The 13,491-nt window shown below is 44.3% G+C and overlaps 1 protein-coding gene across 4 annotated transcripts in view; it reads left to right on the top strand.

Annotated features, from left to right (window-relative positions):
- LOC116939824 (transcription factor Sox-5-like) overlaps positions 1-13,491 on the top strand; it is a 311,281-nt gene that overhangs the window by 196,879 nt on the left and 100,911 nt on the right. For all 4 annotated transcript variants that reach the window (XM_032948675.2, XM_076065203.1, XM_032948674.2 and 1 more), the window contains one exon: positions 3,597-3,676. In XM_032948675.2, coding sequence (XP_032804566.1) covers positions 3,597-3,676 — 80 coding nt within the window. The remainder of the gene's footprint in view (positions 1-3,596; positions 3,677-13,491) is intronic.

Genomic DNA, 13,491 nt, shown 5'->3' with positions numbered 1-13,491 from the left:
TATTTCACTCACCTACCACACTGCAGGTCACCTCACTCCTCTTTCTGTTGCTTCCCTTGCACTGCTCCACTGTGGAATTCCCTCTAAATTATATATTTTTTATTACTATTATAATTGTGTGTTATTTCCAAAAGGATAAGCAGCTTTTGATCTTTTAATATAAAAAAGAATGAAATCATGAACAGAGAATACAAATAACGTACGTACAACCTTTTGTCAGTCCACTTCCTTTGATGTTTGTATATATGTTCGCATGGTGTGATGGTGTAGTGGTTAGTGCACTGTGCTACACATGGAGATCTGAAGTCGATTCCTGTTTGTGACAAACATCAGCGGCACCTGCTCTGGGCCTCCCCAAGGGCGACTCAACCCTAAATATAGAATAATAAAATAAGACAAATGAGCATCTGGTTGTGGTGTGCAAACACCCTTGGTGCACACACGTGACCCTGTCATCCGTTGCTTGCAAGGGTTGGCGGGTTGCCTTAAGATCGAGGCAATAGCGTGGGTTGGTCGATCATCAGCTACAGCAGCAGCAGCAAGTATCGACGCTGTCGTCATCGCCGAGCAGTCCCCCAATGACGAGCGACTGTCTGAGTAGGAATTAAAAAAGGCAACGCAAGCTCTCGCCCCTGCAGTTCAACTCCGTTTATCTTCAATTGTCGTCTTCATCTATCATCATATGCATTGTCTCTGTCATTATAACCACTAAAGATGTCGTTACCTTCATTATAATGCTCATTATTAAAACCATTGCTCGTACCATCATTATCATGGTGGTCGTCTTCTGCATCGTTATCGCACTAAGCCATCTCTGGCCCAGCGCTGCACTTGCATGCCTTGGTGGAGGGTGGAACAACTCGCACACACACGCAAAACATATCTTTGTTTCATTACATGACACCAAATCATCGCCTGTGTTTTCACGGCCTTAATACAAATCTGATTTAGAAAAATGCTTCGTTAAATCGGTACCTACAGTCTCCCGCAATCCTGGAAGAATAAATTAATCTTCCAGGTTGTTTTTGTTTACATAGGTAGGGAAAATAATCCCATTTTGTTGATGGTGAGGTCAGTCGCCCAGATGAGAGGTCGCCAGGGTTCCACGCAGGCCAGTAGGCCCAGTTGGCGGTATCGGGCCCGAAGGAGTGAATAGAGGGAGAGGCAGAGACGTGGCAGCCCGGCAATCACGCACAGCACAGGGGGTGAGGCTCAAGCTGGACAAACTCTTCTTAACAAGAACGCAGGGGGCTCCACAACCGCGAACTCGGAACACAATGGAAACCGGATGATGACGTGAAACAAGTTGACGTTTGTTATCCAGACCGCGGTAATTTGAACAAATGCGGAGCTGGAGCCGCGAGTACGTTTGTGGGTTGCTCCTCAGCAAGGATCTCGGCGACACCTGGCGCCACAGGCATTGTGAACCCAGTGAGATTTAGTTCATATGCAACATGCAAACGCAACATTGCTTTACTCAGAAAACAGAATAGCCATCCTTTCTGTCAAGAAAGTTCAAGGCAATTTTTTGCACTGTGAAAATGTGCAGAGAAACAGACTGAATATGTTTTAACCTCTTGGTATTCCCCAGCAAGGAAAATTTGGTGAAACTATTGCAAGATCACTCGAAGTCAGGTAAATGTAACAAATATTTTGTCGAAGTTGTCGTTTGACATTTTTTGCCTGTGGCCCGGTTCACAAAATCGGTTCCGTTCATAAATTGGTGATTTTTGGATGGTTCTGAGCAAAGTCTCTTGACTCTGCAGCCCCCTGATGGGTGCTCGTGTAATGGCAACGCAACGCTCACGAGAGGTTTACCGAGACGCCACCACCGCCTTGGGCAGGAGCAGCCAGACAGGCAGGAGACTCGCAACGCTTTGCTGAAGATTCAACGGCAATGGCGAAACCTCACATCTCTGGGAAAATCCATTGATATGTGGTTTTATATAATTCATGACAACATTCTCGTGTGATGACAGAAAAAATACAATTTCCATGAATTGTCAGAGGGAGAAAGTGGCCAATTTTGTTGCGACTGTGATGATAAAATTTAGTACTCAGCCAATAAAGAAATATAGTATGCAGCCTTTAATCTAGAACTTATTTTTACAATTGCATAATTTCAATATTGTTAATGGATAACTAGGCTTCTTGGTACAGTATACAGTTATAGAATTGACATAAAAATAGCTAATAAAAGAAAATTCGTAACCAAATGTTAAGTCATATTTTTAAGATTGCAATGTCTACAGTGTTTCTTCCACGGCGTTGATGTACGTAATTATTCACTTCAAATCACGCGAGCAGGGCCTCTTGGGCACAGTCTCTATATTGAGGAAACCTGAAAAAAGGTTCAACAAAATAATTCTAGAAACTCGATAGAAATCTACGTATGTCCCCTTTGTTTCAATAGACGAACAGCAAAGTAATCAAATTGTCGTTAAATTAACAGAAAAAAATTAATGATGTACATGTCGGTAAATACATATCCTGCCCTTCAAGAAAAATAATGAGGCCGTGTCGCATAAATGAGTGATCGACATTTAAAACGCTGACTGAGAAAATTAAAAATAATGATGAAAAGTTGAACTTTGATGTAGTAATCCTTTTTTCATTATTCAAGCCCCACATCGTAGATGTCTATGATAGATTTCAGAATGTAAAAAAAAACACTTTAACAAACCATGACAATTTGTTTATGACCTCCGTAAATTGAACGAATCTGTGACTGATTACACGTACACCTGCTAGTTCCCTTTACGACAGCAACAACTGCCAATCAACACTAACTGCGCATCGCCTCTGTGTAGCCGTGGCTATCCCTCACCGTCGTCAGAGCTGCCAGCGTCGGCTGGAGGGCCCTCCCTGGTCTCCGGGCACAACGCTCAGCAACAGCGAACGACGGCTGCCTAACAGCAGCAGAAGCAGCAGTAGCAGTTTGTACGCCACCTGCGCTAGCATTGCTTTTGAAGATGCAAATATATTTTTAAAAACGATGCCTCGCCGCCGCACAAGAAATTGCAAGCGCAGGAATTGAATTGCAAAGTCATTTTGGCAGCGACACGCGCACAATAATTAATCGTACGGATGATTCTGCAACCAAGGCAGCCCAAATTATTTGTATGTGTCTATGTATGCTGAACTTCTTTCGCACCGTACGTAGCCAACCGTGCTAATAGAAGGTGCGGGGAAGGACGCTTCACAAACTAAATTTTTAAAAAGTACATTTTGTGTGTGTGTGTGCATGTATGAGCATCAGGGTTGTCAGTGAATTGTGCTCCTTGATTCTTTATTGAGCGTGCGCTGTGTGCACAGTGGTCGAAATGTTAATGTAGATGTCCCGCTATGAAAACCTATGCACCCTGCAGCCCACGTCCAAAGCCATTTCCCCATAAAAAACGCTTGTGTTGATTTCGGTGAAAACGTAGTTAAGAGCGCAGGCGTGCACGTGTTTGGTGCTCCGAGAAGTGGCAGTGTAGGGTACCATCACTCGCAGCAGAGTGCTCGAGTGTGCGTGTGGATATCAGCGCTTTGTGTTGGGATGTGTGCCTTCACGTTCACAGGGTTTAACGTGTTTTCTTTTTTGACCTCCATAGGTGACCCTTTCCACATGCAGTTTATCCCGTCAGCCATGTCTGCCGCAGCCTCCTCGGGACTGAGCCCTCTCCAACTGCAGGTACGGAGCAGCACGTCCCCCTCTTGCCCCTGCTCATGGTTTACCGCTCGCCAACACGACAAAGCCATCGTGGCTCACCGAAAAACACTCGCCGACTCTGCTCAGCCTTTTTATGCTTAACTCCAAGCAGTTTACCAACATATCCGGGCCTGAATGCCTTGGCACCGGCCACTCATTGGCACGACAGCCTGGACGGCGAGAGAGGAGTCAGGCGAAGAGTTACGCCCCCGCCAAGGCGTTACAAAACATTCTTTCAAAATAAACGCAGTTAATGCGAGCACTGTGGCAAGCTCCCATTCATAAAGTTTAACATTGTAAGTTCAAATCCGAATTGGGGATCAATTCGGCCTATCAGTGGTTGGTCCAGGGTTGATCAAATGCGTACCACTTTGGGGGGGTTCAGCACAAGGATATATTCCATGGATGGACTTATCACCACCAAAGGACGTGTGAAATTTCCACCAACTGGAATGAGACTATTTTGGCTTTCGGCGAATGTTTTAAATGCCTGTGCTATTTAGTTACAAATATTATTTGTGCGCATTTCCCCACATTTTTGTGTTCGCATTTTTGTGTTCACATTTCATCTCGAGAGTCAGTTTGAGAGCCCGCTAAGTCCTGCCTGGACGCCGCGTTGAACTTGAATAGAGGGGGTGTGTCCGGTTGAAAGGTCATGGCGAGTGAAGCTCCGCTCGCCCAAACGTTGAGATTGCTGGCATGGAGAGGGGGGGCTTCTTCTGACCAGACGAGGGGGTCCCGTACCATCTCGTGGCTCCCGTGCGATCTTTAGTCCAGTCGCGCGTGCGCGGTGGTGGAGGTGGCTTTTCCATCGCTGGTCTTGAGCTCTCTGCACACTTGTAACATTTCACGCCCACGGGGATTTGTGATTCGTGGTGGGCATTTCTTCGGCCGTTGATATCTTATTTCATTGGTGCTGTTAGTTTACTTCCAAATTGATTTCAACTGCACACTCGCAGTGACTCTGACTCTAAACTCTCAAGGAATTTTGTGCATTTCTATAAACCAGAAAGTAAATGGTAATTTACACCAATTGTGAACTATACGGAAAAGCTTTTTTGTGAGCATTGTAAAATTATGTTATTTTATATCGACGATCACGCTGCTGGGTGTTTTTTGTAAGCGTCTTTCATCCTTTCTGTTTCGAACTCGGGTTTTTTTGTTGTTACACAGCACAGGCCCAAAAGCCCAAATCGTTAAGTGGCAAGCAACAAACAGCACAATCATCAACATTGTAATGGATAAGAGTCAACACAGTTCTTCACTTGAGCAAGGTTATTATTGTAAGACCTTGAGGAAAATAGATGATGATGGGAGAGGGAATTCCAAAGTTGAGCAGTGTGCAGGAACAAGTAGAGAAGGAAAGTTTTGTGACCAGCAGTGTGGTGAGTGGGTGGTGAGTGGATGAGTGGGTGAGTAAATGGGTAAGTGGGTGGTGAGTGGGTGAGTGAGTGAGTGAATCAATGGGTGATTGAGTGAATGGGTAAGAAAGTGGGTGATTGAGGGAGTAAATGGGTGAGTGAGTGGGTGAGTGAGAGAGTAAGTGGGTGAGTGAGCGAGTAAATGGATGTGGAAGTGAGTGGGTGAGTGAATGGGTGAGTAAGTGGGTGATTGAGTGGGTGAGTCGGTCAGTGGTGACCTGCAGTGTATTGATTGAACATGGCGAGATGAAATGGAGTCCTCCACGCGTCTGGAGTTTCTCACATTGCACCAGTGCTGCTGCTGATGTTGTGATGGGCACTGCACTGTGCAGCAAGCAGGCTGCAGTGCTCAGCAGAGGCTTGTTACATCATGTCAGGGTGTATCTATTACCATGAATTTGATTTCAAAAAGGCTTATGTCCATGGAAACCTACCCCGTACCTCTTTATTTTAATTCACACATTAGGAACACTTGTTTCAATGTCAAAATGTAATTTGTTTGAAAAAAATCTATTGGTATATGTGTACACGTATATCCCTTGTGTCAGTCCACTGTTGGACGAGGGCCCTGCCTCATGCTGTGTGGGTTGTGGGGATGTATTTGACCATACTGCACCACATGCTGGTCAGCGCGGGTTGGTGAAGGCAGGGAGGGCTAGCGGGATCATACGATGGATGTTGCTGCGTTGCCTCTGCAGAGTGTAGCGCAGCACAGCCCCGCAGCCACCGATAGCAGTGCGGTGGTCACCCACCCGGGGGCTGTTCACGCTCGGTCTTGCTTAGCTTGTACGTATGTTGTTGTACGTATGTTGAACTTCTTTCGCACCGTACATAGCCAACCATTCTAATCGGATTTAAAGTGCATAGCTCCAGTGGCTTTCTAATATCAGAAGGCAGAGCAGTTTAACACATAGGCGAAACGTCGTACTTGAATTGTAAATGTGGGTGTACTGTTCAACACACCGGTGTGCTGAACTAGTGACTAATTTCCATGTTTTGTTTGCGTGACAAACCTTACTAATTCACTGTGTCGGGTGGTGACGGGTTTAACAGCACATATATATAGGCGATCTAACCCAAAAAACCTCTTATGGAAGGAAGAGCATTACAGATGGCGCATCCGAAAGCGCGTGATGCAGTAACCGTGTTTGTTCAATGGCCAGCCAAAAGTCACTGCGAGGATGACCGATTTATGGTCCTTGACGAGATCAGCAAAGTATTGTGGCTCATTTGTGGCAAGCACTTTGTGCTGTGAGACCTGAAAAGAGAGCAGGCATCTTGTGGGTTACGTGGGCGTAGGCCTACCATGTCTGCTCAGACTGCATGCAGCATCGAGTGTGTGTGTGTCTTTTGTGAATTTGCTGTATAATTTGTATTGCAGCTCAGCTTTGGTTTTCTCTTTCATGGAACTGGAACGGTGTTGATTTGCGTTGTTTTAAATGACTCTTAATTGGTATTACAAGCATCAGCCTATGCTTTACACCTGCTTCTAACTTCATGATTGATCTACATCACGACCAACTGGTTTGGCACATTGCCAAGCTATTCATATGGAGTTTGCTATATGCCCTTTCTTGATGTGAGGTTTTTTAAACTTTTTAAACTAATACGCATTAACAATTTTCAGACTGAACAATTTGGACGAACCAATGCCTTTTCAACGCTGTTATGCGGGATCACTTGCAAAGGTCACGGAAAAGCCAAGAAATGCTGCTCACGCTGGGTTTTGTGAGTTGGCTGTGCATGACAATGGTGACTTGGTCGTGCCAATCGACAACGCAATGAGTGTCAATCGGTACCCTGGGCACCCTTACCAACGAGACCGTCCGTTGCAAAGGAGTTTCCAAGTGAAATATTTCAATAATTGTTTTTTTTATCACAGTATTACGATTAATAGTTTTAAGGCACACGTGCGTAAAACCTTAGATCCGACCGGAATGTATCATGTAAATCCATTACATTGAATGTTTTACAAAAATTGGGATGGGATTATATTCATCACCGTACTCCAGTGCGGCGCTTCACAACTGGTGTGCTGCCACAGTAAAGTCCCCATTCAGTGGCCAATCCACCCCCCACACCTCCCGCCCTCCCCTCTGCATTGGTTGTGCACGCGTCAACCTTTTAGCCCCTGCGTTCCCACCCACTCACCAATCAGAATCAGAATATCTTACCTATAAAATATCTGTCTGTCTCTCTGTCTGTCTGTGGACGAAACTTGCGAAGGATTTGGCTCGCAAACCGTGGGGTTTACGTTTGAAAAAAAAGTACCCGGGTACCACGCAATACGCCCTGTGGTGAGCCAGCGCTATTTCAATTTTGCATCCAGCAACTTTAAAGTAGGTTAATTAACCATTTAGCACAATTATTTATTTATTTATTCCCTTGCGTTGCTGAGCGTGCGCCGTGCATGCAACGCACACACGTTCGTTGGGAGGGGGGGGGATTTTCTATCGCGTTAAAAATGAAAAAAAATAAACACAATGCTGAGGTAAATTCTTCAAAGTGTCATGTCCTCTTCTCCCCCCCCCCACCCCAATGTGTGCACTTACTACTATAGGGTCGGTAGATCCTAATATTATCGTGCTTAGCTACTATTATTGTAGAGCAGGCGGGGGGATGGTGGGGGAGGGCGAGGGTAGCGGCCCAGCCCCAGCCTGCCAAGGTGCCACCTCAGCCGGCTGGGCAATCTAGGCGAGGCCGCGGACTCTGCACGGGACTAGGCCTTACGACGACACTGTCAAGTTCATAGTTTGTTCTATAGAGTCGATATATACTGCTATAGAGTCAGCATGTACGACTGTAGTGATAGTAGGTACCACCAGTCGGTATGCACTGCTGTAGTGATAGCAGGTTCTACCACAGTCAGTATGCACAGCTGCAGTGATATCAGGTACCACCACAGTAGGTATGCACTGCTGTAGTGAAAGCAGGTACCACCACAGTCGGTATGCACTGCTGTAGTCATAGCAGGTACCACCACAGTCGGTATGCACAGCTGCAGTGATAGCAGGGACCACCACAGTCATTATGCACTGCTTTAGTGGTAGCAGGTACCACCACAGTCGGTATGCACTGCTGTAGTGATAATGGATACTGCTATCAAGTTGGTAGATACTACTATATAGAGTTAGAAGATACTAAAACAGTCAGTATATACCACTATGGTCAGTAAATACTGCTACAGTTAGTAGATACTAATATACAATCAGTAGATACTACTACGGTCAGTAGCTACTAGAGTCAGTAGATACTACTATAGAGTGAGTAGATACTGCTATAGAGTTAGTAGTTACTACTATAGTCATTGGATACTACTATAGAGTGAGTAGATACTGCTATAGAGTTAGCAGTCACTACTATAGTCAGTGGATACTACTATAGAGTCAGCAGATACTACTATACAGTTAGTCGTTACTACTATAGAGTCGGCAGATACTACTATAAAGTGAGTAGATACTGCTATAGAGTTAGTGGTTACTACTATAGTCAGTGGATACTACTATAGAGTCAGCAGATACTACTATACAGTTAGTCGTTACTACTATAGAGTCGGTAGATACTACTGTAGGGCCAGTAGATACTACTCCAGTCAGTAAATACTACTATACAGTCAGTAGCTACTACTGGCTCAGTAGATACTACTGTACAATCAGTAGATACAACTACAGAATCAACAGATACTACTTACTCTGTTGTATGTAGGGTGTGTGGGTATATATACTTACGCGGGGGTAAAAATATTTTTGAGGGGGTTCTGCAAGCCTCTTATAAATTTGTTGGTGGAGAAATGGACAAACGGGCCATCGGGCCCGGGCAACGCTGGGTACTTCCTGCTAGTTTGGATATAAAGGAGGAAACTGATGAGCTATAAAACTATTTTTCACAGATGTCCAGTTGGGACAGGTAAGGACATTACAACAACAAACAACACAACAACACGTGATAGTCGTGCAAAGTACGAGAAAGGTAAACAAATCACCCAAACACATACAAATACAACTAAACCATCCCCATCCTACCAGGTAAAGCCCACTGATGTATTAACTTATGTTTCAGAAGTGACCTGGCCACAAATGATGGCCCACCAACCCGGGCCCACAGTAGACATTGGTTCTGTGTGCCGTGAAGATCGGGCCAGCTTGGTAGTGGGTGTGGTGTTGAGACGCACACTGCTCCAGTGAATGATTTCACAGCGGCTTTCATGTCCACTTGACAGCAGATGGAAACTTTTTCGGTAATATTTGTTTAGAAAGTTGTTCTTCTGAAAAATAGTTACTGGACACAGGGCCCAATGGCCCAAGACGTGAGCAACAAAAAGTGCTGCCACAGTTGTAATAGATAAGCGTTAACACGCGTCTTGAATTGAGGGAGGATATTTATTATAAGAGCTTGGGGAAAAGAAACAATGATGATGGGAAGGATCTCCACAGTGGAGCAGTGTGGGTAGGGGAAGAAGCAGGGAGAAAAGGGTTGTGTGGTACTTTGTGTAACACTGGAGGAACGTATCACTGAGTCTCCAGACCGTTCTGGAAACGTTTTCTTGAGACGTTGAGACAATTATTTATTTTGTGTTTTTCCTTTTTTTTTACCTATGGAAGTGATTGAGATTCTTCATTAGCACAATCTACGTTTACAGGAGATCACTCTTGAAACTATGAAAATGCACATAGATCAGTTGGTAACCAACTTGGTGTGCTTGTGATATTCTGGCCGCGCAGGTTTGGCCGTTCAACAGAGCTGCTAAAGTTTGTGCGGTGCCCTCGTTCCGCTTCCAGAGCCCCACCATCATGCAGGCGTTGTGCTGCGGGCACGCCCGGCGGTGATGAGTGCTGACTGATGGGCATTCCTAACACTTAAATTATTGCACCCATAAATAAAGTCGGTTTGTAATATGCTGTGTCCTGCTTTATGCACTACTTAGCATATGAGCGGCTAAGGTATCGAATGTCAATGTCGGCATACTGAACCTGGATGTCTAATCCAGTATCTTGATATCAGTTCCAGGCATTTGCTTTAGCCAGGAGAGTGTACTGTATAGAAATACACTGGCGATCTGTTGTCGCACAATAAGTCCCATAATATACAGAACTTGCTCTTGATATGGCAATGTTCAGCGTTAAAAGTGAAATCCTACATCACTGGTCTTTACACCACTAAATTCGATACAACGGTCACTGCATCGCGCGCGTTCAGATGCGCTTCTGTGGCCGTCTCGAACGCTCTTCCTTCCGATATTAGGAAGCCACTGGAGCTTTGCACTTTAAAATCATCTAGATTGAAAACTCATTTCTTTTGAACTGCTTTTTGAGTTTATTGTGTTGTCCTTCCCCCGCACACTCCAATTAGCATGGTTGGCTACGTACGGTGCGATAGAAGTTCAACATACATACATCGTATTCGTTGTGATGTTACTGGGTTCATGGTGTCTCATTCCAGGGCCGTACTCTGCCAGCAAGTGTTGATCTGCTATCAGTGGGCTATCTGAAAAAGGAAATATCTTCACTCTGTAACTGATGCAAGTAACACAATTATCAGAATCATGAGAATCAACCTGCAAAGGTAATTTAAACTTGGGACCAAGTTGTTACCAGTTTCTGTCTTACAAAAAGGAATCTGCAGCTTTTCTTTATTTGTGTGCTGAAATGTTCCTATAAAATGCATTCGAAATCCCCTCTGGTTTAAATGGACACTTCACATTCTCCAGTGTGTTATTTCATGTTCAACTAGTATTGCAGGCGTCTCGCGTTAAAATAGAAATGGTATATTTATAAAAATGTCAATGACATTTTAATTGTTTATCCTGTGTGGGAAACATGCCCCACGCATAAAAATGTTAACCGATCCCTTTTGAGGTATTCAAAATAAATAATCTTAAAGCGTTAAACCTCAGAGGCCTAACCACGCTACGAGCAGTAAACATTTTGATTACGCTGTCTCTTAAAAATATTCGAATGAAAGTACATACAGTATATATTATTAACGCAGTTGCAGAGCACAGACTTGAACGCCCATGATGCCAAAACAGCTACAGTTGCAATCGGTAAAAGTTAAGGCCACGTGTCATGAATTGAGAAAGGCCATGAGAGCATGGGACGAGCGACAGTGATTTTAGTTTGTGAACGGCAGGGCACCTGTTCTTGGGGTAACATTTTCATAACTATTGCTGGCAAAATTGTTACTTCTTGGCACAAGATACAGAAGTTGCACATTTCTCTGCACGCAAAAAATTCAGCTCCATATAGAAATAAAAATTTTAAACTCAAATGCCCTTCATATGAAAAGTAATCTATACTTTAATATTTTGAAAGGTCACAATTTACATCTTTCATGATATTTTTGGTAGCATTTCATAAAACCATCCAAACTTTCTGAACATCTATCAGTTCGAGTGGATGTGGGATTAAGCTGGCATTAACGATGAATTAATAAAATCTTCTGAGGTGTGGGTCATGGATTAATGAGAATTCACAAACCTTCTCACCTCTCTAAATGGACTAAGAAATAGGTTTCTCTTTCCCCAAGAAAAGCACGATGAATTGACACTAAATGATCCAGAATTACCATCAACCTTGGCCACCAAGTGTTTAAAACCAATGCAGATCTGCTCTGCCATCTAAAACACTATACGGTATAGGCAAATCAACCCTATCTTTAAATAATATGTATATTTGTCCATCAGCTGTATGGACCAGGGTTTCCCAGTATTATTCACATTCATTTGAGATTGGAGCACTCCACCTTCGTGGGCGGCCCCATCCCTGCGGGGAGGAGTGCCCTCTCCTGTGATATGCCGAGATCCAGCAGCCCCTGCCGAGCAGGCATCATTCTGCCAATGCGACTCAGAAGGTTTAAACCGGTCCGCAGTTTGCTTCATTAAGCCAATGCAGATAGACGTTATTGGTCAACCCATAGAGCAGTGGTTCTTAACCTTTACTGCAGCCTTGCACCCCTTGGATTCTCAATCGTTAAAACATGTGCAATGTTAATAAATACGTATAGTTTGATTAAACAAAGTAGTTGTACTTACGTGCCCGTGCTTAATTTGTGTTTTCGATTATTTACCTTTAAAAAAAACCTGCCATGTCTCGCGCCCCCAAAAAGTGCATCTCACACCCCCAGAGAGTGTGTGCACCCCAGGTTAAGAACCACTGCCATAGGTGAATGGACAAGACATTTTACATGTTATCTGCTAACATTGTATTATTACCCATGAACCCCCATCACAGCGCATAACGGGTTTATACAGTTTTGACGTTCTTCTTTCACCATCATCATCGATGACCAATCCCTTGTTGGATGAAGGCTTCCCCAAGCCACTGCCCTCTCGCACAGTCTTGCCATGCAACAATCCGTTGGGTACCTGCATGTGAGCTGATTCCATTACTTCATTTCAGCAGCAGACATTATCTTGGGCTTCTCCCCTTCTTAGGTTTCCCCTTTGTCATCCACCTCAACCACCGCCCATGATGAAGTATCTCTATGATAACTGATAACTCGGCAAACATTTCCTTAGAAATACAGGAAAGCATTATTAAGACAAAGCAATTTTGAAAACAGCAGGCTTACTCCTCCAATCCTGTGCTTGTCTCTCAAACTAGGCAGCACAGGTGAGTCTTTCTGACAATGGCCTGGAAGCGTGGTGCAGTGATCTATCTAAACAGTGTAAATACATACCAGTCACTAGGGTGAATGCATAACGAGCAATGGCCAAGGAGGTGTCTATGTACAGTAGTGTCTAAGTAGGTCGCCACCTTCTCCACCGTAGACCAAACCTGGACAGATTCCTCAGTCTCTACGTCTGTTATCAGAATTGTGCAGTATCCTGTAATACGGTTTCAACACAATACTGGTACCAGATCTCGATACAAATCAATTCCTGCCGCCTGAAGACAGATGCCAATTCCCAGTATGTCCCAGGTTCATGCTTGGACAGGTGGCAACCGAAGTGGTCACCGGGTTTCATTGGAGTGAGGACAATACATGGTGCCAACGCCGCCCAACATTCTTTTGGCGAATCTGTGCGTGTGCATCTACCATGTACGTTTCATCGCCAATGTCCTCACCGCTTCCACATTATGGAGAGGTTAGGAATCACCCTCGCAGTGCTATGTATATTCAAACACCGCACCATTCAAAATATATTAAGTGAAGCATTAATGAGCATATGCAGAAATTATTCTACAAAAGACAAGACATCTGCAATCAGTTGACTCGTTAAGTGCATCTCAAGCTAGATATACGGACCTAATGACTTATTAGCTTGTCACCCCGCTCGTCTGTGCGGATGTGCGCCAGTGTAGATCGCAGCCATTCTCTGTGTGGAGGACTTTGTTTGTCATTTGGGACACTCAACTTGTCATGTTATAAAACTGG

This window comes from Petromyzon marinus, chromosome 7 (assembly GCF_048934315.1).
Source record: "Petromyzon marinus isolate PM22_M1 ecotype Great Lakes invasive population chromosome 7, UKy_Petmar_22M1.pri1.0, whole genome shotgun sequence".
Classification (NCBI taxonomy): Eukaryota; Metazoa; Chordata; class Hyperoartia; order Petromyzontiformes; family Petromyzontidae; genus Petromyzon; species Petromyzon marinus.
The sequence above is the reverse complement of the archived record's forward strand: the minus strand, read 5'-3'. Positions and strand labels throughout refer to the sequence as shown.